This window comes from Dioscorea cayenensis, chromosome 19 (genome assembly GCF_009730915.1).
Source record: "Dioscorea cayenensis subsp. rotundata cultivar TDr96_F1 chromosome 19, TDr96_F1_v2_PseudoChromosome.rev07_lg8_w22 25.fasta, whole genome shotgun sequence".
NCBI classification, from domain to species: Eukaryota; Viridiplantae; Streptophyta; class Magnoliopsida; order Dioscoreales; family Dioscoreaceae; genus Dioscorea; species Dioscorea cayenensis.
Genome location: NC_052489.1, coordinates 26,547,898 through 26,573,328, shown reverse-complemented (window position 1 = coordinate 26,573,328; position 25,431 = coordinate 26,547,898). Strand labels below are relative to the sequence as shown.

Below are 25,431 nucleotides of genomic sequence, written 5' to 3'. Positions count from 1 at the left end.
TTAGAGGGTTTTGTAGGCTTGCCCAAACGGATTCGGATGCTACAATGTGAGGATCCGATAACAAGTGAATGTTTTTATGGAAATTGTTGAAGCATAAAGTTGATTTAGTTATACAAATGTAAGTTTATTAATGTGAGAATCAAATAATGAACAATTAGAAAGTAAAAAAAAAAAGGACAGTTTTTTGGGCAATAAATTTTATTTCAATACATTGATTTTTTTTTTAATTTGAAAAAAATGGATAAACTACCCGTATTAAAAACAAAATGAAAGTGCAAAGTTGCAAACTATGAAAAAAGTACATAAATAAAAGAGAGGACATAACATAGAAGCCTATTATGTGTGGACCACTAAATGAAAAATAACTTACAACAAACAAACAACATAAAACAAAAGAAAAAATACAAAGATAATACTCTCAAACTCTTACGAGGGAGGGTGAAGAGGCACATGATTTTTATCTTCTTAGGGTATCTTGTGCCAGTGAGATGGTTTAGAAACTCTAAACTATATTTAGTAATCACAGTTGAGTCTTTCAATCTAGTTTTTTTTAGCATCAACAATTGTAAAAATTGAATATATAAACATATGAATAATTTTGATAATAATAGATAAGCATAAAATAGATTTTTCTATATGAAATGTATGGAGTTTTTTTTAATTAAATATTCAAACCCTAACATAATGATCTCAAGTATCCCTAATTTTAGGGTGGAGTTGGAGTCTCCAAAAGCTTCACATCTCATTTAGGAATTTCAAAATACTATAGATTTAGGAGACTTGAGCCAAATAGTTATATATTTGCTTTACAAAGAGATAATAAATAAACAGGTCGTTCATCAATTCATTTGCACATGGCATAATACACAAGTGGTAGTTGAATGCTCATCGCATTGCCCGTTTAGTGCTTTGCAGTGAAAGTCTTTCACTATAAAGTCTTTTTTTGTAAAGTAACAAAACAATGTTTGGTATGTATAATAAAAATTGTAATTGAAACACAAGTAATATTAATTTCTTCGTTTGGTATGAATAAGTTTTTATGTAAAGTTATATGCATTCTCAATTTTACCCTTGATTACTCTAGTTAATAAATTTTTAAAAAATATATAAAAAAAAGTTAAAATACCAATACCAAAACCCTTGTAACATTAAATGTATTCATTAAAACCATACAAAAAAGCTAAAATCTAGTTCCAAAAAATATATAATTAAAAAAAAAATTAAAAAGTAAAAAAAAAACAGAAAAAATCTAATTAGTGATCTCTTGGCCGAGAGTTTTGGAAAGAAAAGAAAAATGAAAGAGTTTTGCTCTAGGATATTCAAAACCAAGAAAAGATAGAGAAAAAAATTTAAAATTATTTAAATAAGGGGAGTATCGAACTTTCACTCGCCTAATATATTCACAGCCACTATGTAATCCTTTTCACATCCTCCCCCCCATGTGAATCATTTTCCCTAGCTAAAAGTAAAGTAATTACATGAAAACCGTTACTTGTAAAGTTCATATTAAAACTAAACGTGTGAAAGTTTTTCACAAATTTATTTTCCCTTGTAAAGTTGTTATTTTTCCTACATACCAAACGGGTTAAAATAAGTGCATTGTAAGTATGCCAGTACATTTATTTTAAATTTGAAAATCAAGACATTATAATATATTTGTTTATTTTTATTACATAAAGCATTACGATTGTTTGAGATTTGGGTTTATTTGATTCTTTGAAGCTGAATAAAAAGTTTATTATATACTAACATCTGCCTTGGGTAAACCACTGTTTCTCCTGCATGCTTGACTAATTATGCCATAGAGATCCAATGATAGACAATGATTCACTCCAAATAACAATTATAATATTTTTTTTTTAAAGGGCGACAAGCACATGTATCTATGACACGTGAGTTAGTTACGATATTACTTATGATATTTTATCTTTAATTGTGACGCTAATCACTTGAACCAAGTGCCTTGGGCACAATTACAATAATTTTTTCAACATCTTGTATATATATATATTATGTGAAAAAAATTTAAAAAAAAATTGCGAGTGATATTTCAACAAATGAAATTTTACAATAAAGATAAAATTCAATTTTCAAATTTACAAAATGTAAAACATAATTATAAGTTGCAATGCAATTAATTTATAATCAATTTTATAAATTAATCACTTGTTGCCAACACAAGAATATCAAGAGATAAAGAATAAATATGATAACCAACATCAATATCTGCTTAATTAGTTTTTTAATAACTCTCATTAAAAAAACACTTATGTTTGCATCAAATCTCCATTATAGTATTATACACCTAATTGTAGATGATTAAAAAAATGAGTATTAATTATATATATAACTAACATAGTTAATGAATAAATAGGTAACCAGTGGCGTGCAAACATTGAGAATAAATTGCCGGCTTGGAGCAGGCAGCTGGTAGCCCTTGGATTTTGTGAGACTTATGTTTCAAGAGATCAGACAAATAAACGTCTTAGATCACCTTTAACTTTATATATTATTTGTTGTAATATACAAAAGCTAGTTATTTAATTATTATTGTACTTGTTTATTAGTTACAAGATATCTTAGGAGTTAGGACTCCTCTCTCTCTCTCTCTCTTGCTCTTTGAAAAAGTCATCATGCTCTTTTGTTTGTGTTTTTATTTATTTCTTTATATATTGTACAACATTACTCGATGAAAAACAATAGTTACCCGGTTCTAAATATATATATATATATATATATATATATATATATATATATATATTTTTACAAAATAAATAAATGATAAAATAAAAAATAAACGAGTACAAAGATATACCAGTTATTTGACTTGACAAACTTGTCAGGGATAAACTCCGCCATATAATTTTAAAGAGGAGAATGAAAGATATTTTTTACACAAAACTCCCATAAGAGATACAGAAAATGAATTATAATTTGAGTGGTCCGCCTGAAATATATAATTTTGTTTTAATTTTTTTTTTATATCTATTCATCCACGGAATAGTTTAAGCCGTATATTTTTTTTATAATATAGACAAATCACCTTAAATACATATATATTTTTTTATTATTATGTCTCAACCATGTCTTAGAAGGAACTCGAACACAATTGAATCCTCAACTTCTCACATAAGTGTCGAATGTTATTATTGTTATTCAACCATGTCTTAAATACATATATCTTTTATTGTTATGCTATTATTGTGGTGGTTATTCATGTGTTTGAAATAAAATTATATGATAATATGTTTGTTAATTTTTATTAAAGAGTTCTAATAGCTCCACAGACAACTCATTAATTAACTATGCTCACATTCGAAGGAAAGTAATTTTTTCTCTTAATGAGTGACATATTGAGGGATGAATTTTTTTTACAATATTAATTGAATTGAGAAGTTAATATATCGACTCCCTCTTTTAACAATGGTTGAAGTGAATGATTTATCCATATTATAAAAAATAATAATAAATAAATTTCTCAAAATTTAATCACTATCCAGCGCAATGGGCATACCACAATATTTTCAAAACTTCCATTTTTCCGAGTCTCAATAGTACTACCAATCAATTATTTTATTATTTATTTAATTTTCTACTTTTAAAAAAACAGTAACCAAAACAAGAAACTCATTTATCACAACAACAACAACAACGAATCAATCACATCAAAAGCAAAACAGCGTTCCATAATAACAATAATAATAATAATAATAATGAGCATTAATTAATTAATTAATTAATTAATCATAAAAAAAAGCTCGTCCTTGATGAGTCAAGGACCCAACAACAGCAGTGAACCGGCGGAACACCGTAGCACAAACCAAAAGCAAACACATGTCACAATCCCAGTGGGTAGTACTCCAATCACGTGTTTGTTAACAGTTGCGCACGTGATGAGGCGTGGGTGAAGAAAGAACTGAAGAAGATGAAGATGAAGATGAAGATGAAGATGAAGAATGGGCGATTAATTAATTAATTAATTAATTAATTAATTAATTAATTGTAATCGTAATTGTTTGGTTGGGGAAGCATTTCAATGCAATGCATTTGATTGCATTGCGCTGGTCCCGAGTAAATCGGCGAGGTCACGTCGCAATCTGGAGTCCTCGGCTTCCAGGCTTTTTATGGTAGCTTTGTCGCTTTCGGTGGAGCTTCCGAATCGTGCCCGTATTCTCGTGCGCTCTGGCCCGTGTCCGGTGTCCCCTCCCTCGCCCATGGACTCGGAGATCTCGCCCTACTACTTTTATTATTATTATTATTATTATTATTATTTAAATAATAAAATTAATTAATTAATTAATTAATTAATTAATTGTGTAAATATATTTTTGATTTGTTAATTCATCACGGGAATGGTCCTATTAACACGGTTTCGTAGTAGATATGATGGAACTGAGAATTTTCACTCGTTGAATTAGATCAATTTAGTAATTTTTAAAATAATGAACAACAAGCTTTTAATATAATTATTAATCTATTATTATATTATATAATAAATAAATAATAAATTTTATAAACTCATAGGTAAGAATGAGCGTTATTTTAGTTTATGATAATTAGTATGGAATCAAGTCCATTGAATAATTTTTTTATTCCCTTCCTTCATTAATGATTTTGGGCTATACTTAGATATGCATAATAATTTAATTTAATTTATAAAATTAAATTTTATATAGAAATACATTATTATATACTTAAAAAGATGTTTGGGGTCAAATATGGGATTGAATTGGAGGGAAGTTTTGATTTAATTAATAATAACTAATAAGTGTTTATTGATATGGATATTTTAAAATTAATTATTATATATTCTTAAATCTTTTTTTTTTTTGGAAAAATTGGTTTTTAAGATATTGGAATAAGTTTGGTTATTAAAATAGAAATATTGTGTGTTAAAATCTCATTTGTAGTTTTCTTTATTACAAATAATGATTTTATAAATATTGATGTGTTATTATGCATTTTTGTTTAAGCATATACATATGAATATATATATATATATAATAAAAAATATGAGTAAACTATAAATACATTAAAAAGGAGAAAAATAAAGAAGTTCAATCACATACAAACAGGACTATAAAAAAAAAATACAACAAATACACTAGAAGTGGATGTGAATTTATTTTTTGATGGATGTGCGTGATGTTAGATTTATTTATTTATTTTATTTTTGGTGAAATTGTCTATATATCCAAAAAAAAGAAAAAAAAAATATTTTTCTAAAAATATCTTATAAAGAGAATGACAGGTAATTTAGTATTATAATAATTTTAATTAACTTCTAATTAAAAAAAAACACATGACTAAATAATAAAGTGCATAGTTTATTTTGGAAATAAAATATAGTTTTAAAATAGTCAGACACAAGGAAGCAAGTACTGGCTAATAATGCTCTAGTCTATATATCATGAGGGTTCAATCCAACATTAAAAGAAAAAAAAAATATATATAATTATTGTTAACAAAGAAAGCAAAACTGATTACTTTTTGGCATGACAAGTAATAAACAAAAAATCAGGGAACCAAATATAGTTTATCTGTCAAATGAGTGAAGAGAAAACACAGGGTTTAGTTGTTAAACCCCTGTTGGTGGATGCTTTCTGTCTCTCTCTCTTTGTCAGACTGCATCAGTGTACTGTGTGTTGTTAACAGCAATGTAACCCCAAAACCAGCACTACAGGAGATGTCTATGTCTTTTCATACTTAAAAACACTGAAATCAACATGGCAAGAAACATTTGAGAGAAAGAGTGACAAACACTGTTGTAGGTGAAGAATTTGTGGTGGTGGTGGTGGTGGATGGTGGTTCTGGTGGAGGTGGTAGTAGAGTAGGAGTAGGAGCAGAGGGGAGGGGGTGGCAGGATACTAAAAATGGCAAGGAAATGTAGGTTGGTAGGCAGTAGAGAATGAAAGGCATGGGAATGACATTAGTGATGTTATTTATTTGTTAGTTTTGTTTTTCTTGTCTCTCTCTGTCTCTTTCTCTCTATTATCTCTATCTCTGTCTCTAAAGTTGTTTTTTTATGCCTTGTGTGGTCTGGGGTTGAGAGAAGAGAAGAGAGGAAAGGAGTGATGGAGGGAGGCAACAGCTCCAACCAAGGTGATGGATATGCTAAATTTCTTGTTTACTTTGTTTTGCTGGTGGAGCTGGTTTCTACTTTCTGTCTTTGTTTATACTCTGTATATTTTATTGCTTGTGTTTGGATGTTGTTGTGACTGTAGGAAGTAATTGTTTATTCTGTTGTTCTTGTCCCCCTGCTCTTGGATTGGATGTTGTTGTTGTTGTTGTTGTTGTTATTGTTTATTTAAAGAGAAATATAGATATTCAATGAGTGATTTTACTTCTTTCTTTTATGGAAGTTGGGATTTTGATATTGCTGGGTACCTTAGAGGTTTGAGGAAAAGGGGTTTCCCTTATGTGGAGGGGGATGCTTTGCCTTGAGGGAGTAGCAGGATGGGATCTTTTTGGGTCCTTTCCTTTCTATTGTCCTTTAGTTTTATCATCCTTTTCATGGGGCCTTGTCAATGGATCTAAGGATTTGGGTTGTTGAGTGGAACATATAAATATATTGTTGTGTTTTGTTTTAATGCTTTCATGTGTGATAGGATCAAGATCATTGAGCTGGATGTCTGTTTTTTCTTTCTTTCTTATTATCAATTGCATCTTGTATTGTTTTTTAGATGTAAAACTCTTTATGTCTTCTTGCTTGGTAGGTAACTTGTGGGTCTCATTGTGAGTTATTCTCCTTGTTGGGTAATGCTTTGGCTTTAGGGAGTAGTAGCGCTTTTGTTTCCTTTTGTTCCTTTCCATTCCTGTTCATTGTGCTCCTTTTGTGACGATGAGGAGCGCGGCCGCTTCTAGGGTTCATTGTTTTGTTTTCCTTTCCTTTGTTTAGTTTCTTGCCTTATCTAGATTGTTCATGTATGTGAAATTTAGGGTAGATGTTGTTTTCTTCGAGTCATATCTCTTTGTTTTTTAATGTGGGTTCTTTTGGCTCTTGCATTTGTGCCTCTCTGTCAAGTTCGCCGTGTCTTTGTTTTCGCCTTCTCGTTTTCTTTCATTGTTTGGCCCCTTTTGTGATGGGCAGCTTATGGGTTGCATCGAAAGGAGTTCTCCTTGCTTAAATTTTCTCCTTTGGTTTCACCTTAAGATTTCATCATCTGAAAATCCCATTTGGAAAAGGATGGAGATATCTGATGCTTTTATTCATCACTAGTTTGTGTATACCATTGTTGCGATAGAGGTTGATTCCAATGTGCCCTTTGGCTTTAGATGGAAATGACATTCACACCGAAAATTGGAGGTTGTGTGCCGGGCCAAATGTCTCGATACCGTCCGCTGGGGATAGAGTTTTCTACTTCCCTCAAGGTCACATTGAGCAGGTCTGATAATTTCCTCGCTGCTGTCATTGATCATATTCCATCTGTTCCTGAGCAATTCAAGATGTCTGATTAAGAAATTTGAGATTTAACACTTGACTTTCCTTTGTTTCCCTTTTTTTTTTCGTGATTTATTTCTTTGTTCTTGTTGTGAAGGTGGAGGCTTATGCAAATCAGGACAGTAACCGGCCGATGCCAAGTCATGGTCTTCCTTCGAAGATTTTATGCCGAGTTGTTAATGTTCAGCTTAAGGTCTCTTTCTTCTCATCTATGTTTTTGATTCATAAGATGCATGATTCAACAGTTTATGATGAACAATCCATTGTTCTGCAGGCAGAACGAGACACCGATGAGGTGTTTGCACAAGTATCCCTGGTCCCTGAACATGAGGTCAGATTTTGCTCTCTGATCTTCGGGTAAATCTACTAATGAATGAAATGAAAACTATCTAGTCTTGACTGTATGTTTTTGTTTCCATAAACAGCAGCAGGAGAACACAGCTGTATTTGCTACTCAGGAACCAACTGGTCTGAACCCGCGCGTGTATTCCTTTTGCAAGATTCTCACTGCCTCTGACACCAGTACTCATGGAGGGTTTTCTATTCTCAAAAGACATGCTGAGAAATGCCTTCCACCACTGGTTAGATTCACCGTGTTCTTTAGTCTCATCACTTATGTTTAGAGTGCGGAGAAACTCTCATCTTGTTGAAGTTACAATGTTCACCAATGCATCTGTGTCTTGTGCTTTATGTACTGTTTTATTGACTATATAATGTTCTCCAATGCATATGTGCTTTGTGCTTGATGTACTGTTTTATTGACTAGATAATGTTCACCGATGCATTAGTGCCTTGTGCTTTATGTACTGTTTTATTGACTATATAATGTGTCATTTGTTTGTTGCTAGGATTCATGATGGTTAATTGTGATTCAAACTGTTATGCAAATGGTTACTTTTGAATTTGACCCATTGTATTAGATGGCATTAACATTTTGCTGGATGCTTGTCGTTGCAGGATATGTCACAACAGCCCCCAGTGCAGACACTGGTGGCAAAGGATCTGCATGACGTTGAGTGGACCTTCCGTCATATTTATCGTGGTAAGTTGTATGGACATTAGAACCGGGAAATCTAAACGGGGTTCTTGAAAAGCTTATATTCAATCAATTAAAGATTATGAATTCCTGAAAGAGTGTCTATTAGTTATTGAGATACACTCTGAGTTCTCTTCATGTTTTAACGATAGTGTTCTTGGTTCTGCAAATAAAATTGTAATCTTCTGCTGTGTTACTACTGATTATCATATGATTAATTATTAGCCTGAAGGCTGCTTTATCTTGCACAAAATTTTAGGACAACCGAAACGTCACTTGCTTACTACTGGTTGGAGTACATTTGTATGTGCGAAAAAGCTTGTTGCAGGGGATGCTTTCATTTTCCTCAGGTCATTTTTCTGTTCCTTTTACTTATGACACATGCCTGATATTATTAAGATGCATTGGCGTGTGGATTATTCACATTGATCTTTCTTGTGCGATGCCTTCAGAGATGAAAATGGAGAACTCCGTGTTGGTGTTCGTCGTGCAATGAAAAAGCCGGGGAATTCTTCTGCATCTGTTATATCCGGTCAAAGTATGCGACTTGGAGTTCTTGCTTCTGCATCTCATGCTATTACCAGTGGGGCTATGTTTACTCTGTATTACTGGCCAAGGTATGCAATTTTGCTTCATGTGTTTTGTTTCAACTTTCAACCATAAAAGAATATGAGCTGTGGCCATTGCAAAAGAAAGTTTCACTTCTAATACTCGTCTTAATTTCAACTGTTCAGGAGAAGCCCTGAATTTCTGATTCCGTATGATCGATATATGGAATCCGTTAAAATAGAATATCCAATTGGCATGAGGTTTCAGATGAAGTTTGAGGGCGATGAGGGCCAAGAAGAAAGGTAGAGCAGCTTGTTACTTGAGATTATCCTTGGTTATTGCCTGTTTATGCAAATTGCTAAGTAATTCTATATGGTTTGTAATCGTACACAGGTTAACTGGTACTATAGTTGGTAAAGAAGATTCTGAACCGATGAGTTGGCTCGATTCACAATGGAGATGTTTAAAGGTTAGAAAGCTAATAAAATCCATTGTGCATACAGTTTTAGCTTCTACTAAACATTTACAGTTCTATTTCAAAAGCTTGATGTATTCTTGGACATTTATCAGTTAATCAAAGCGGGAAATGATGAGTAACTAAGAAACTTTCCATTCTTTGGTTTTACAGCATGTTCTATGAATTATGCTTTAAAATTTTTGCCACAAATGGCGAATGAATTGGAATGAGCATACCGCATAGTTTGATTAACACATTGTCTTCTTTCTTATGTCTTTCAACTCTACCAGATTCAGTGGGATGGAACATTAACCGCCATGCATCCGGAGAGAATTTCTCCATGGCAAATTATCCCATTCACATCGGCTGATGTTCATCCATTAGTGAATTCACGATCAAAGAGGGTGCGAAATGCTTATTACCGGACACCGCCCCAGGGTCGGTAAACTCTCACTCAATCAAAAGTTTTTCAGGAATTGTTTGATTTGTCAGACTATTTAGAAAAGTTTCCTCAATTCATTTAAGTTTAATCATGTGTGAGTTGCATTTTGGAGCTTATACCAAATTCCTGGTCCAGGTCCTTTAAATGCCCCTGTTTATCCGATTCCCAGATATTCTGGGGTCTTGCAAGGTCAAGAAAACATGGCACAAGGACAAAGATCCGGTTGTGTCATTGTCGAACAACCAAACTTACGGGAGCTCTCAACTCCTGGTTATCTGCCTCCACATACTAACAAGGCTGAAGGAAATCATAATGTGGTTGATTACACAAAACCGATGGAGTTGGAAAACTTATCCTTCCCTTTGCGGCCTAAATTTTCTGCCGCGGAGACTTCCTACAGAAACCCGGGTTCTAAAACTTTTGATAATCCATCTTTAGACTCCTATTGGCACTTTGACAAGCAGAATGCAGAGAGATCGCTGAATGAAACTAATGCCGGAACTATAAATAACAGCGGCAAGCAATCTATGTGCAAGATCTTTGGTGTTCTGATCAAGGGTTCAACCAGTACCATGTCACCGAACATTGTAACCTCAGTGCCTCCACAAGATGTAGCTCCTGTGGCACAACCTAAGGTGGCTACGTATGATATTGATCAACTTTCAGAGCCGTCGAAGAGCACGAGGCCGACTGAATCTGGTTGTTCTGCTAGCTTAAACGAGCAGTCGAGCTCAGCTCAACTTTTTCAAGCCCGTAGTTGCACGAAGGTTTTTGTTTTTTTAACAATTCGAATGAGGTTACTGATCAGACTTTGATGCATTATTTATTCATTCTGTTTTGCATTTTTAGGTTCATAAGCAGGGTTCAGCTCTTGGAAGATCAGTCGATCTTTCAAGGTTCGAAGGGTATGAAGAACTGAAGAAAGAGCTCGATAGGATGTTTGAATTCAATGGTGCTCTGATTGATCAAAGCAAAGGGTGGAAGATCATCTACACAGATGATGAGGGGGATATTATGATGTTAGGAGATTACCCTTGGCAGTTAAGTATCAAATGTCACATATGTATATATATATATATATATTATATTTCAAAGTTCATATCTAGTTATTTATTTGTGAGTTCATGTAATGCAGTGCTTTCTGCTCAATGGTGAGAAGGATATACATCTACACTCAAGAAGAGGTTGAGAAGCTGAAGCCAGGGATGCTGAATGGATGAATTCTGAGACGCTGTAGAAGAAGACTAATAATGTTGTTAAAAACTCTTTATTGAATCCTGGTGTCAGTTATTAAGTTTTGTTGCTCATTCTGGAGGAACAGAGACTGAATCATAAAGGCGCATATGCGCTCTCTGCTGTGTTTTTTATTAAAACTTTTCATAAGCACCATGATTTTGGAAATTAGATGAATGACAGCTGATTTGGTGATGCTTAAATTTAAATGAAATTTACTATAATTATAATTCGTGGCAAGTGCAGCATGTATCATATGATGTGCATTCATATCATGTGACATATCTAATGGAGTGTGAACCGGTCATACAATTTATTGTGTTCAGTTTTAAGTATTGATGCACACACTAATACTAGTGTCATATCCAAATAACTTGATCAATGAGTTTCAGTATTAATGGGGAAAGACCACACAATTGCATCCATTTCTGAAGATCATATGACAGAACAAGATAGGTATCAACACAAAATATTGTTTGAACACAACCAGAATCCTTAATTTATTAATCAAAGTATCTCATTATGGCAGAAACGATAAGAAGGTACTCTGATGTTCTCAAGGTACATGACATTCTCAAGATCTCAGAACCAGCAACTTAGGCTTGGAGTCCAATGACACCTGGAACAAAACTTACATATTAATATATTGGTCATGTATAATTTACATAAAATGATCTCAAGGATAACAGAAACCAACCACAAGCAAGTCTTCCGCCAGCATTTCCAGTGGTTTTGCTGAGTTCATGTCCACCTGGAAGTATAAAAAGTTTTGAGATACTTTCTATTGTTTCACTTTTTTATTTTCTTAACAAGCAAGAACATGCGGACATATGGACAGTATATACTTATAAGATGTGTGAAGCTCTATTTAGTAGACATCAAAACCATTAGAATAGGTGAGCTTAATTAACTAACAGAAAATATATTTTTCTGGTGTGCAAGTATTCAAAGATATAAGGACAAGGTTTTCCATAATCCACGATGCTAAGGTGGAACATGCTGGCCGACTACTAGAGTAAGCGACAGAGAACTCTGCAGTATGTGAAAAAAGAAAGAAGGCATACAAGGAAACAGAGGGGAGGAACATAGTCGCAACTTCAACAAGGTTAGTGAATCAGAATGTAAAGAAAGTAATTAAAAGGCCAAACATCATATATAAACATAATTAGTTCTATAAGTAGCATTATTAGAACACAATCAAAAGAGTACAGGAAGACACACATCAAATCCTATCAACAATTTCTTGACAAAGCACTGCTTAATAGTATATTAAAACAGAACATATTGTTACATCTGTTGCCCACTTAATTGGGTTTCAACAAAAGGAAGAGAGTTCTGGACAATTTAAAGTTTGGAATCATCATGATGCCTAGATGCAAGCTAGACATCATCAAACCAGGCCGTCATACAATTTCTAAAATTTTAATAAGCCATGGTGGTTTGAGTAAGAATTGGACTTAACAATATTTTATATGGAATATCATAATCCATGAGAGGTTACAGTGTTTTTTCTCCAATGTCATTCAGATAACCAAATTGATAGGGCAAAAAGGTAAGCCCTTTCTTCCCTAAATTTTAAACAATACAATTGAGCAAGGCACGCATTTCTTCTCATGCACAAGCAATCACACTGTATTCAGAAAGTTATACTTGGAGAAAGCAGCATGGAAAAGTTACCATCAATCTACAATACCAGCAGATTTACTCAAGAATAAAAAACTAAAAAAAAATTAAAATACATATAAAGAAAAAACAAATGTGCAAGAATAAAAACTTTATGCATATCCTTATTAAGACCATCAAAGTAATCATCCAATCAACACAATGCTTATGCTTATCAGAAAAAAATTTACCCTTTCCAAGATCATCAGGATCAGCATGGACAACAACAGCCCTCCCAATGACAGAATTTGGTCCAGTGAGGGGAATCTGTGCATGAGAAACAAACCACAACTCCATTTTTAGAATTACATAAACACTCCTTGAAGAATAAAAAGCAAAAACATGTAGAACATAAGTAATCACCTGGCAATCAACAATAGTAAAACAGACATTTCCTGGAACAATCAAAGAATAATTAGCATATGTATTATTGATGTTTGAACTATACCCTACGGTAACACAGTCTCATTAAGCAATGCAGAAAATGCCAAGTTACCATCTTCTCCTGCAGTCACATTTCCAAGATCACCAGCATGGCGAATCTCATCTTCAGGAGCCCCATGCTCCTTTCCAGCTGGATTAAAATGAGGTCCTGCACCGGCAAAAGGCACCATCTCAACACAAATAAATTAACTAAATTCTTGGATCAAATGAATAAGACGGAGAACAAATTACCAGTGGACATACAGCCATTGGTGGTATCACCGAGAGCATGAACATGGAAGCCATGAAGCCCAGGCTTAAGGCCAGAGACACTTCCAGTTACAGTGGTTGAGCCTGCAAAGAAACACACAAACACATAGACCTTAAATGGAGTTCAAAAACAATAAAGACAGAAAGCTTAAATCTTCAGTCTAGTAATGAAATCACCATCCCCTTCTTGGGTGAAGAAGACGGTGCCCTTCACGCCCTCACTTCCATTGAGCACAGCGACAGCCTTCACCATTGTTTTCTGTGTTCTAAAACAAACAAGAAATTTCAATAACAGTAATAACAGTAAAGTAATGCAAGATCAAGAGAAATCAATCATAATTACAGCAACGAAAGAGGGTAAAAAAAATGCAAATAGAAATCAAAACTTCAAACTTTGTGGTACCAATCTGAAGAAAAAAAAAATCAAATACGAAACTAATCGAAAAAAAGCTACAGATCCTAAGGTGATAATTTCATGAGATGAGATCAAAAGCCTTTAGTGCGATTCTCATACCAAACTAAACTAATAACAACTTGATCATTGTTAAAGAGTAGAAATAACTGCAAAATCAAAGAGAAACATTACTATCTACAAAAAAAATAGCAACTTGAGCTCGTCGATTTATGTTTTCAACCCGATTCACAATAAAAAGCTTAAGGATGATCAAGAAAGAAACATCAAAAACAACAGCCAGATTCGGTCATCGACACGATCGTATAGAAGAAAAACCCTAGAAATTCCTACAGAGAAAACCCTAAAATGATTCAGAGCTCTATGTTCTTACCTCAGGTGACCCCCTCTCCGATCTGGATGATCTTTTCCTCTCGAGCAGCCAGCGATTGGTAAACCCAAAGATGGATATTTATAGTGGTAAACTGGGGCGATGAAGTGGGATACGATTACGCTCCAGTTAGTATAGGAAAATTCTCACCGCATGATTTGGCTAGAGTTTGTTAATAAAAAATCAATATTACTGTGTGGCTAGTGACGTTTTGATGAAAAAATATTTTCAAAATAAAATTTTAAAGCGATTGTATTTTCATTGAAGATATTTTTTTTTTTTTTTCATATTTTCTTGGGCTAATTAATTTATGGATTTATTGATAATTTAAGTATAAAATTTCTACCATGATTTATTGCATTATTTTTCAAACAATTGAAGAGAAGCGTAAGTTCACCGCCAGCAAAGCACATACACAGTAATTGGCAAACGACCATCTGGCCAAAAATAATATTGTAGTTGCAGGTGTGAACGGAATCCCTCACCAACCCATGGCCTCAAATTGATCCAACTTATTTTAATTTAGAAATTATTAAATAAAATAGCAGGAAGGATCTGGAAATCTGAATTTATTCAAGCTTCTCCCAGGCTACTACTGATATATTTATCCGACTTTTTATACATGCAAAAAGCTCTGTTCTAAACAAGTAAATAAGAAATGTCTTGATTTACCTAAACTGTTAAAAAGATAAAAGATAAAACAAAAAAAATTTGGAATTCATAAAGTGATAAAAACCTAGTGTTATTAACCATTCACTATAAGATCAGTCACCGTTGGATAAGAACTTGAGGCAATTTATATCGCTTGTGCCATTGAACCTTAAATTGCTTCTGTACAGCAAAAAAATCTGGTGTGCAAGTGAACCAATAAATGAATGTGGATGAACCTGGACACAAGAAGTTTCAACTTGGATGTTAAGAAGAGGGAAGATGGGAACATATGAAGACATTATAAAAGGATGATGATAATTGAGCAAAGTTTTATTATTAACCTATACATGGAGTAAAATCTCTGTCAGCAAAGCTTAGAGCTCTGACTCTGTGCGGAATCTTTGATGATGACTAAAATCTGGAAAATTCTCTTCTCTTATGGCTTTCCATAGTTGGAACTCTATTCCCAACTTCTTCAACTCAAAAAGGCCTCGTTCAACTGAGACGGATGGTGTACTTATTGTGTTAGCACTGCATTTGATGTAAGAAGAGAAGAGAAGTGAGAAATAAAAAGGTTACCATCAACTGCATCTTGCAAAGTGGGGGAATGGCTGCTTTGGTTTATCCAAAACTGCAAACGTTCATCTGCTATGTCCTCCTCCAAGCCATGATTTTTCGCTCTCCTCCAAAAGTATGTAAGCCAAGCCTGAGAATGGGGAAAATTGGTTTAAGTGAAAACACCTCGAGATCACTAGTGCTTTGTAGAAATTTGCACATTCATACATTTCCAGTTATTGAGCACCCAAATTCTGTTAGTCTATGACACAATCAAGAATAGAAAGTGTAAGCCTTGTCATTTAAGGCTAGGCCTGAATGAGAAGATGATTTCTGCAACTATCAGCTCACTAATGGAGTGCCAAAAAAAAACAATTGCATGCTTATGTTCCAGCTTGATGGAAGCTTAGAGTTGAGAATAGCTGGTCAACTAGAAGCAATCATTGTCATGTGCATGACAATAGTTTTCTGTATGAGTATGCAAGGAAATTGGAACAAAACATCATCAGCATCAAAGAAGTCTAGTGATATAGGGTTTCAGAGAAAGTAGGCTACACACAAGTCAGAGAAGTAGGCTACACACGAGTATGTAGCTTTGTGCCAACGAAAAGTAACATCATGCAGATCACACAGTAGCATTCTAAAACAACCTTCTATATATGTGATTTGCTCTGGAAGAAAGGATAAATTTGGGAAGTTATAATTGATGAATACTTATAAAAAATATATGATCAGCATGCCATATAATTCTATCATATATAATAATATGTGTTAGCTCAATTTATTTGACAAAAAAAAAAAACCCTCCAGAACAGCAAAGATATCTAAAACCACACATTAAAAAAAAAAACAATCGTCAAACAACAATTGGAAACTTAAAAAAAGCAAATGAAACCAAGTAAAACTAATACCACATATAATTCAAGTGGAGTGGAGTTTTCATTACTGACCTGCTTGAAGAGTACATCATCTGACTCCTCCTGATTCAACTCTGAAAGCAAATATCACTATACTTTAGCCTCCAGTAAAAGCAAGCCACATGAACTGCTAACAAATTATTGCCTGATAATCTTTATGTTCCAACTAAGTATGGTATTGTTGCATTGTGTCCCCATAAACTTTACGAGGAAAGTTCTTTCTGCACCACTAATGAAAGTAGAGTGCGAAAATGCTAAGGTTTAAGGAACACTAACCAAATGTCTCTGTAGGATTTTGAACTTCGCTTTGAAGCAGAGGACCTATATTATTAAAAGAAAAGAATATTCAGTAAAACATGATTAATACCATTCCCAGCAATTCATTATAATCAAAATCCAAATGAGCTTACCACCACTTCAAACTTATTTCTACAAGTTTAGTCATGCAACATGATGAAAATAGCACGGCATGAAATACTGGTGTAGGTATGAAGTTCTTTCAATCATAACCAATGCAGATAAGATATTTTAAATTAAATCCCATAAAATATAATGTAACTTCCAAAGCCTGTGATTGATATAATTTGAATCTTAATTGAAAAGTTATTTAAACAAATAAAAACCATCAATATAATAAACAACAGGATTCTAAAAAAGGCCCCTCAGACCTGATCTGGAAGTCAAAAAGTATAGCTGATGATAAGCATCTTAATCCACATTAAATGAAAGTTATCCGTAAATCATCGCCAGTAACTATTGTGCTCTTGTCCCAAGGTGGTTGAGCAATAAATTGATCAGCATTTTATACTATTTTCCCATTAGAACAATATTTGTTCAGTCATGAATTATGATTATATTACCAACAAAGCCTGATGAACTTCCATCCTCCCTCATTAACCCAACCACCACCCCAAACAAGGGATGATAAAGTTCAAAATGAGATACCATAATTCACCGCTGATTTACTCAAGCTAGATGAACTAATCTCTATTAAAAGCAGGTGGAAATGATCCTCAGATTTGAAGCCATAATTAGTTTAAAAAATTACTGATTTATAGCAATGTGTTGATTAAAAGAATATATGATGTCAAGATGGATCGACAAGATGATTAGACTAACCCTCACAAGCATACCAACAAGGTCATGTTAATATATAAACTAGTAATTTAAACAAAAGTTGTGCGTCTAAAAGCTTATTACTTGAATTCATATTGTAAGGCTAACCAGCAGCATACATGAGCATCATTATTTTTTACATTTTGTCTTTGCACCACCTCCCTCCCTGCTGTTATGTTCTATCCATAATTAAGAAAAAAAAAAGACTAATAACTTCACAGTTCACGCTTCTAGCATACCAGAGCTTTTCACTTGCAGTATATTCTCTAGTGCTCTTCAGTCTTCACTGACCCCAATATAAACAAACATGAAAGAGTTCCAGATAGTTATATGATGATATGATGATAACCATGTCTTATGATTGACAATCATTACTTAAATCAGGCAGAATCTTAATAAACCGAAGCTTATCATTTAGATGGACTCAGGTAATAGTCGCCCTTAAAGTTACAAGAGCACCTTGAGGTCAACATCCTTGAGTTTCCTTTACATATCAATCATATGACGGGAAATTCATCAGCTATATAGCAGTATCCAAAAGCAAATTGTATCTCCCTTAAATCCAGGTATTGTGTACACTCTCATTTCCATCCCAAGTCATCTTAATCACAAGTTTAACCTTCATTGAACATTTTGGCCTGAGGTTTTGAACCACAATCTGATAAAATAAAATTGATCTCTAAATTTAATTTATAGTTATTCTATGAAAAAAATAATACCAAAAAGGTAATGGGATACATGGTATATGACCTGAGAAATGACCAAGTCTGACATTTGCATGCCGATGTTGAGCAATCGCTACCAAGACAGCTTCCTCAACCTTAAAAGTCATAAGAGAGATCTATAATATAAGAAATCAAACAAGCTATGAAGACGCTTCAATAATGTAAAAAAAATATCAAGGATAAACTGCCACTCTTATCATGTACTATGCAATGTGATATAGGTGGCAATGCTTAAAAATTTGCAGCATAGAACTCATCATCCAATCTCACTGTATTCATTGAGCAATACTTCACAAAGATAAAATCAGGCGAATTACTTCCAACATAAGACAGATCATGGACCCCAATGTAAATGATTACGAATGCCATGTATCAGTTAGATTACAGAGTGAACAAGGAGTTCAAGTTAAATGAATTTCAGGTCCAGAGTAGAATTAATATTGAAAATACTCAGATATTTAAACCATTCTTCTCATAAAAGCGCTATTATAGCTCAAGTGCATCTCAGGACACGGCCTAAAATAGTGGAGATAGAACTAATGAACAAATTGACAAGAAACTATTGCACAAATAAAGATAGAACAGGAACCTTCAATGAAGCCAGTTCTTTCAGGCCTTTCTCGACCAAAAGCAAGCTCTCAATATTTCCTTCCCCAGGTACATCATTTGCATCCCATGACAGCTTGTCTTCCTCCAAATCAGCTTTATACATTGAACAGGGGCAGAACAAGCAATACAAAATCATAAATTTTGGGTTCTAATTTGCATCTGAGACTTCACTAGAGAGATTTGAAAAGGTTGACATTGACCAATTAGTATCGAACGCATACCTGTTGAACAGTTATCTCTAGCCTTCTGTCCAGCAGAAATGACAACTTCAAGAGGGAGTGGGGCAAAGGATGACCAATACTCGTATTTATCTTCGGCAATATCCGAAAGAATTTCTGAACAACAAACAAGTGTACATAATGCCGTCACCCACACCATTAAAATTATAGCCAAAGGAACAGGATTAGCAAATAAAGAGGATGCACAAGCTTAAGTTTGTAGCAGATGCACCAGCACAAACGAGAGCGTACTGAATTTAAAGTTCTTTCTATAACACCAAGGCAGTAAGCCTTACTTTGGTAATGTTAGTTTATATATAAGATCAGAAACTCAAACACTAGTCATGAAGTAGGCATATCTCAATATATTGATCATGGAATGACTGGTAGGGTGCTGGTTAACAAACCAATAAAAAAAAGGGAAACCCAGCTATTTTGACCAAGACCCAGAGAATTTTTTTAATTATTTTTTTTTGAAATTTTAAATCCTACAAAACTAGATTTCATCCTTTTATCTATTCTTAAATTTTAAGAGTACTTGAATTTTATTAAATATATTAAGACTAAAGCCGCTAGTGGCTCCTAAAGCTTGGGCCCGATTCCTTATGACTATAAAGTTAAAAAAGAAAATTTTCAATCTAGGCCCTAAACTACATGCTTTTTTAGTCATCTGACCCCTTTGCCCAATATTGTGAAGTTTAGAGAACAAAAAACAAAAAAACTTTATTTATAAAAGCCATAACCAACAATTCCCCATACTTTATAGGCCACTAGTAGCTTTAGCCCAATACATCACAATTAGATTTAGTTATCACAGCAAGATACTAGGAGATAAATTACAAGATCTCCAGCATCAAAAGTGTGGGAAATTCTAATATTCTATCTACATAAGAAAATTACTCTTTCCCACTCTCAACTTCATCAAAAACCTTATCACCATACTCAGAGGCCACTAGTGGTTTTAGCCCAATAATCACAATTAAATTTAGCTACCATAGAAAGATACTAGGAGATAAATTACAAGATCACCAGCATCACAAGAGTGGGAAATTCTAATATTCTATCTACATATGAAAATTACTCTTTCCCACGCTCAGCTTCATCAAAAACCTTATCACCATAAGAGCCAGCATCCAGGTCCCTAATCAGATAATATAGAATAAAAAAAAAGTCCTATAGTTGTGACAAAATAAAAAAAGTGATGCAAGGGAGTGATTATCAAAAGAAACAGACAGTTAAAATTAATAATAACATTCAATTGTCCAAACAGCACGATGTTCTAGCAGAAGTAAAGACCACAAATCATCTTACCATGTTGTACACATAATTTCCAATATCTAGCAAGCCAACACCTCTTGAGAACCACCTCCTCCTAAGAAGGATACAAAAGAAATCATGAACAAAGAAAAACCAGGAGAAGATTAATATTGGTTGGACAAAGCTTATGTCCATACCATCTCCTCTTGAGTTAGCATCATTCTTTGTGCAGTTGTTCTGAGAGATCTAATCTCAGAATCACCTTCATGAATATTCTCAGCTTTTGATGCTGCCTCATTACTTGCTTTCTAAACTTGAGAATTATATTAGTTTGTGCAAAAACCACAGAATAATAGAACAGCTTAGGTTATTTCTTAAAACAGTTTGAACTTTGAATAAGCCATACCTTGGTCGCAGATCTAAGGGCTGAGATCTCTTCATTCATAGCCTGACGGGTTTGCAAAGCAGCATTCGAAGCATTCTGCAGCAAATATTAGGGTTCAACTTGCATCGTAAATAGATGATGTTAGTCATCACAATTCAAATGTTCAGAAATTTGGAAAAAGAACCACCAGTAATGGCTATTGATGTCATTCTTAAATTAATCCATTGAGTATACTAAACTGAGCAAAACATGTGAAGTATAAAGTTTAACATGCTATGGATTACCCTTGCTATGTCTGCCATCCATCAATTCATGATAACAATCAAGTTAAGAGACTTGAATTTTTTCGCCTGAGTATGAGTAAAAAGCAAACCTGTTTTTCAAGTTGTTTAACTCTTGCCTCTGCTTCTTCATATATTCCCTCTGCAATTCTAAGCTGGGAACACTAAAAACAGAAATATGAAAGGGTGCAGGAAGAAAAAGGAAGCTATTCTATTGGTAAAAAAAATCCCATATACAGGTAACCAAACCTTCAGATATATGCATTTAATAAAATCCCACCTTTTCAATAATGTTTTCGTTCTCTTCCTGTGGCATATCGATCTGCGATATAAATAAAACAACCAAAGATAAAATTTTAAACAATCCACAATCCACTACCATTGGGCAACAAAACAACAGTTTCAGTAGGATGGCAAAGATACATGTACGAAGAAAAAAATAACTTATAAAGATCCATATCAGCAGTCTGTTAAAGATGATATCTATCATTACACAGATAGATTATCTACCAAAATATTACCTCATCTTGGAGGGCAGAAGATGAACGAGGAGGGGCAGTTTCTCGTGTGTTCAAGGTCCCCAAATCAACCGACATCCTAAGCAAAACAAATTTCAAAAAGTACCAACGAAACCATGGTATTTTTATTTTTGTGAGAAGCAGGTGTGAAATAAAAAGTAAAAAGACTATCAAAGCAACAAATTCAAGAATCAGAAAAATTAACAACGGGACAAATCTGAAGTAAACATATTACTAGCAGAACTATGAAAACAACCCAAAATTCTGCATCCTATTAAGGTCGATACCTAAGTTTTTATAAAAGCAATGCAAAATATGGTCTTAGAAAAAGCTTTGCACTTGCATGAATACTACTTAAAGGTTGGGTTTAAATAATGAATGCATGTTTTCTGTGAATAAAAAACAGAAACGAAGCAACGGCAATTCTGATACAAGGTAATCAGAAAATACATACCAGGAAATATAAATGGTTAAAACTCATCATTTTTAACATAATAAAGAATTTGCCACTGATTAATATGAGCAAGCAATCACCAAATTTTAACATAAAAAGATAGAAATGAAATTCCCAGTACTTTTCTATCTCCACAAACTGGATACAACTCAAGAAATGACATGCAATGAGCCACATCCAATCCAAAAAATGGCAAAAACCAGTAGGGACCATGGCTCAAGGATTTTCACAATTAGATCTAAAGAAGTATGTTTTTCCAAAGTTTCAAGAATTAATTTCACCTTACTATACTAGTAAAAACAACTGATAATAAAAGAGCAAAAAAACAAACCTTTTTTCTCTTCGATTACTCAAGATGGACTCTGAAGGCAACGTAGCAGAGAGGGCCCTCGATGATGGCTTGATAGGAGGTATCAACGTGGCAGATGTCTTCACCGCCATGGATGGCCGAGCATTAGATGTGGAAAGCACGCTGGACGTTTGCTCCGCAAGGTATCGACCTAACTAATACGAAACAAAATCAAAAGCGAAGATGAAGAAAACCCTAACAAATGGGAGGAGAGAGACGAACCTAAGACGGCAGGGGAAGGGGACCGCTGGGAGCGGCGGGGGGTACTGTGCTCGACGACGGGAATAAGGTCGTCGTCATCCTCATCGCTGCTGCTTCCGGCATCGTTTGAGGGCTGGTGCGCCATGACTCTGGCGAGCCGCTGCATGGCCGCGCGGGTGGCGGAGTTCTGCTGGCGTCGGGAGACGGCCGCACCACCGCCGGAGGATGTGCGTATGTGGCGGTGCATTGGGGACATCACCGGAGATGAAGGGGCGGCGGGCGGCGCAGCCGCCGCCGCCGACGAGGAGTCGGAGTTGCTCTTCTGGCGGGAATAGACGGGGCTCCTGGTCCGGATCCGCTCCATCGTAGCGGCCAGATTGCCTCGAGATCGGAGTTCAAGATCAAGGGAGAGGTGGTAGGGCCCTCTTAAAACGGAATCGTTTGCTTCTTATGCAAACTGCGTAACGGTCGGAAGCGAAAGTGACGGGGAACGGACTCCGTTTCCGAGGGTATATTTGTAAATTTAAACAGATTGAATCTTGAAAGATAATAATTAGATAAAAGAACAATCATATGGTATTGTTAATCTTAGCTATTTATTATCTAGATTTATTTATGGAATTAGTAATTATGATTTTTTTTATTTTAAAAAATTGTGAATATGTTAAATTTTAAAAATTCTGAAACATAAATTTTGTTTTTATAACAAACAATGTAATCAATGTTGTTAATTTATGGCTAAACACTATCTTTTTGGTTGGTTGTCAGTTTTAAATAACTAAAAAGAATTTAAACCATGTATTTCAAAATCGTTTTTCTGTATTATTGTCAAATGATCTATGAAATAGCTTGATCTTTTATTTTCAAAAAAAAAAAAAAATTAGAGAAGCAAACAACCTAAATTGCATTATTTCTGAATTTTTTTTTCTTCACTGATAACTCTTCTCACTAATATTGATAATATAAGAAATTAAATTCTAACTAACAATAAACCCAAAGTTGTTATTATAGATTTGCATGAAATGTATCATACTGATTATTAATATTAATATATATATATATATACATGGATTTATGAAAACCAAAAGTCTTGAACATCCTTTGTACATGTATAATAAATTGTGAATAAACCTCAGCTCAGCAACATACCTATGAAGTTAATTAATACCTCAAATGTATTTATATTTTCATCAAGTAAAAAAAAAATATTAGTAATATGGCGTGTAAATACACCATTAAGGTAAAAATTGGGAGAATATATTCTCAAAAGATAAATACATACTAATAAACAACAGAATCCACATGTTAGGTGGCAACAATGCACGTGAAGAAGCCTCCAAAATGTTCATAAATTTCAGATGTCTTTTTCCTATCATTGTAAAAGAAGAACCCAAATTAAAACCCCCCCATGTTACATGCAAAGGACATTAGAGAACATTCATCCCCATCATCTCAATTTCCAACCATAGTTCTTCCATCTTTATTTTATTTATAATTTACTTTGGATTCCTGATTTATTTGATCATACTGTCAGAGTTTGCCTTGGCTTCCCTCACCATGTGGCACACCATGCAAGTTAATTTTCATGTAGTGTGTTAGAAAATACATGCATATGATTTAATTTGTTAAAAAAAAACCAATGGATTTTGGGTCAATTGATATTGAGTCCCTTGTGAGTCCCTTGTGTAAAAGGTTTGTTTCGAAAAAGACAAGATAAGGGCTCATGAGTTGGCGTTGAGCCTTGCTCCCTACAGTGCACGTCCTAGATTTTGATGCTTGTTGTTTTTTTTTAAAAAAAAATAATAAAAAAAATAAAGAATACATCATGTTTCACAAACCAATGAGAAGAAAACTACAAATAGATCACTGCATGCATGAGAAACTACAAAGAAGAAAGAAAGATTCCACCAACTTCAATATATTTAAACAACATCACATACTTATAATTCCAAAAAAAAAAAACAAATTTATCAATAAGAAAACAAAAAAAAAGGAAATAAATAAATAAATAAAAAGACAATTTAGAAGAAGAAGAAGAAGAAGGGAATGAAGACAGTGAGGAACAAGAGATGAGTAACACCATTAAAGCCTAAGTTCAGAACCAAGGCTGAGGACTCGGCGGCGGCGGCGGGGAGCTCGGAAGGGGACAAGGGGGAGGACGGAACGAGGGAGTCCGGGTTAGGAGGACTAGGACTGGAAGGAATGGTTGGTATTATTGAACTCTCCGGTGGAGCCACTGTGCCGCCGGGGGTGGGGAGCAATGGCATGGAGTCTGGCGACAAGGCCGGAGAGCCGGCGGCGGTGAAGGAGGAGATGGTGGAGGACTTCTTGAAGGTGAGTTTGAAGGAGTGGGATGGGGAGGAGTTGGAGAGGAGAAGAAGGGAGGTTGTTAGTGTGAATGAGAGGAGTGAGATGAGGTTAGTACTTGTAGCCATTGAAGTTGGAGAAGAGATGAATGTGATGAGGGAGATGGAGTGAGGTTTTAATAAGGATGTGGAGGGAATGGTTGATACAGTTGGCATGTTGGACTAAGTGACAAGAATGGAGTATTTTGATAACATGGGGGTGTGTGTGTGACCATGAATATTATTATGATGGTTTTTAACTTGGAAATAAATAGATTATGTTGTTAAGGTGAAAAGTGAAAACTTTTGGGGGGTTTGTTTTTAACAGTGTTGTATGTTTGTTTTTGTTGTAATTTTTTTATGGTTTAGTGGGTGGTGGTTTTTGCTAATTCAACTATTTATAAAATTTTACTTTTTTTTTTGGTGAGGTTTTAGAGTGAAATTTTTGGAGTTTGAATTTATTTAAGGAGCGTTAATTATTTTCCAATAATATAACGTTATAAAACCTATTATAATATAATGGTTGTTTTTAAAATCTAATCAACAAGGAAATAA

General features: G+C 34.2%; 4 protein-coding genes across 9 annotated transcripts; 1 reads left to right on the top strand and 3 right to left on the bottom strand.

Moving 5' to 3' along the window:
• The first annotated feature begins 5,629 nt into the window (after positions 1-5,629).
• Positions 5,630-11,361, top strand: LOC120250411 (auxin response factor 4-like). Of its 3 annotated transcripts, none has more exons than XM_039259227.1 (15): positions 5,630-5,890; positions 6,056-6,102; positions 7,276-7,385; positions 7,539-7,634; positions 7,716-7,772; positions 7,870-8,022; positions 8,399-8,483; positions 8,737-8,827; positions 8,930-9,094; positions 9,212-9,328; positions 9,420-9,495; positions 9,774-9,921; positions 10,061-10,692; positions 10,775-10,965; positions 11,061-11,361. In XM_039259227.1, exons 1-15 carry the CDS (start codon positions 5,874-5,876, stop codon positions 11,143-11,145), a joined length of 2,070 nt encoding a protein of 689 aa, XP_039115161.1. In that variant the 5' UTR covers positions 5,630-5,873; the 3' UTR covers positions 11,146-11,361. The 3 variants fall into 3 exon arrangements, with proteins under 3 accessions (XP_039115161.1, XP_039115160.1, XP_039115162.1); XM_039259226.1 differs by having other exon boundaries at positions 7,867-8,022; XM_039259228.1 differs by having other exon boundaries at positions 5,630-5,948; positions 7,867-8,022.
• Positions 11,362-11,552: 191 nt separating this feature from the next.
• LOC120250413 (superoxide dismutase [Cu-Zn]) lies at positions 11,553-14,441 on the bottom strand. 2 transcript variants are annotated; one of them, XM_039259232.1, is made up of 8 exons: positions 14,299-14,441; positions 13,691-13,779; positions 13,496-13,597; positions 13,317-13,412; positions 13,184-13,215; positions 13,012-13,087; positions 11,856-11,909; positions 11,553-11,777 (listed from the first exon to the last, which is right to left on the bottom strand). In XM_039259232.1, exons 2-8 carry the CDS (start codon positions 13,764-13,766, stop codon positions 11,755-11,757), a joined length of 459 nt encoding a protein of 152 aa, XP_039115166.1. In that variant the 5' UTR covers positions 13,767-13,779; positions 14,299-14,441; the 3' UTR covers positions 11,553-11,754. The 2 variants fall into 2 exon arrangements, with proteins under 2 accessions (XP_039115166.1, XP_039115167.1); XM_039259233.1 differs by having other exon boundaries at positions 13,691-13,772; positions 14,299-14,410.
• A 492-nt stretch (positions 14,442-14,933) lies between these two features.
• On the bottom strand, positions 14,934-23,081 carry LOC120250412 (coiled-coil domain-containing protein SCD2-like). Of its 3 annotated transcripts, none has more exons than XM_039259229.1 (16): positions 22,553-23,081; positions 22,313-22,481; positions 21,531-21,606; positions 21,290-21,331; positions 21,102-21,173; positions 20,750-20,824; positions 20,541-20,651; positions 20,398-20,458; positions 19,090-19,203; positions 18,849-18,961; positions 18,285-18,354; positions 16,695-16,739; positions 16,452-16,492; positions 15,526-15,652; positions 15,288-15,445; positions 14,934-15,182 (listed from the first exon to the last, which is right to left on the bottom strand). In XM_039259229.1, exons 1-15 carry the CDS (start codon positions 22,893-22,895, stop codon positions 15,321-15,323), a joined length of 1,584 nt encoding a protein of 527 aa, XP_039115163.1. In that variant the 5' UTR covers positions 22,896-23,081; the 3' UTR covers positions 14,934-15,182; positions 15,288-15,320. The 3 variants fall into 3 exon arrangements, with proteins under 3 accessions (XP_039115163.1, XP_039115164.1, XP_039115165.1); XM_039259230.1 differs by having other exon boundaries at positions 15,294-15,445; XM_039259231.1 differs by having other exon boundaries at positions 21,102-21,164.
• A 1,420-nt stretch (positions 23,082-24,501) lies between these two features.
• LOC120250275 (classical arabinogalactan protein 26-like) lies at positions 24,502-25,068 on the bottom strand. Its single transcript, XM_039259073.1, has one exon. The coding sequence runs from the start codon at positions 25,051-25,053 to the stop codon at positions 24,553-24,555; it is 501 nt and encodes a 166-aa protein (XP_039115007.1). The 5' UTR covers positions 25,054-25,068; the 3' UTR covers positions 24,502-24,552.
• Between the last annotated feature and the right edge of the window lie 363 nt (positions 25,069-25,431).

What these genes read in the sequence shown, in the direction of transcription:
- LOC120250411 (XM_039259226.1), top strand. An exon ending in TTGTTAATGTTCAGCTTAAG is followed by an intron (nt 7,635 to 7,715) that starts GTCTCTTTCTTC and finishes ATTGTTCTGCAG; the next exon opens with GCAGAACGAGACACCGATGA. An exon ending in CCCTGGTCCCTGAACATGAG is followed by an intron (nt 7,773 to 7,866) that starts GTCAGATTTTGC and finishes TTCCATAAACAG; the next exon opens with CAGCAGGAGAACACAGCTGT.
- LOC120250413 (XM_039259232.1), bottom strand. Translation starts at nt 13,766, where the DNA reads ATGGTGAAGGCTGTCGCTGTGCTCAATGGAAGTGAGGGCGTGAAGGGC. An exon ending in CAATGGCTGTATGTCCACTG is followed by an intron (nt 13,413 to 13,495) that starts GTAATTTGTTCT and finishes TTGCCGGTGCAG; the next exon opens with GACCTCATTTTAATCCAGCT. An exon ending in TGGCGGAAGACTTGCTTGTG is followed by an intron (nt 11,778 to 11,855) that starts GTTGGTTTCTGT and finishes GTTTTGTTCCAG; the next exon opens with GTGTCATTGGACTCCAAGCC.
- LOC120250412 (XM_039259229.1), bottom strand. Translation starts at nt 22,895, where the DNA reads ATGGAGCGGATCCGGACCAGGAGCCCCGTCTATTCCCGCCAGAAGAGC. An exon ending in CAGACTTGGTCATTTCTCAG is followed by an intron (nt 16,740 to 18,284) that starts GTCATATACCAT and finishes TTAATAATATAG; the next exon opens with GTCCTCTGCTTCAAAGCGAA. An exon ending in ATGATGTACTCTTCAAGCAG is followed by an intron (nt 15,653 to 16,451) that starts GTCAGTAATGAA and finishes CCCCATTCTCAG; the next exon opens with GCTTGGCTTACATACTTTTG.
- LOC120250275 (XM_039259073.1), bottom strand. Translation starts at nt 25,053, where the DNA reads ATGCCAACTGTATCAACCATTCCCTCCACATCCTTATTAAAACCTCAC.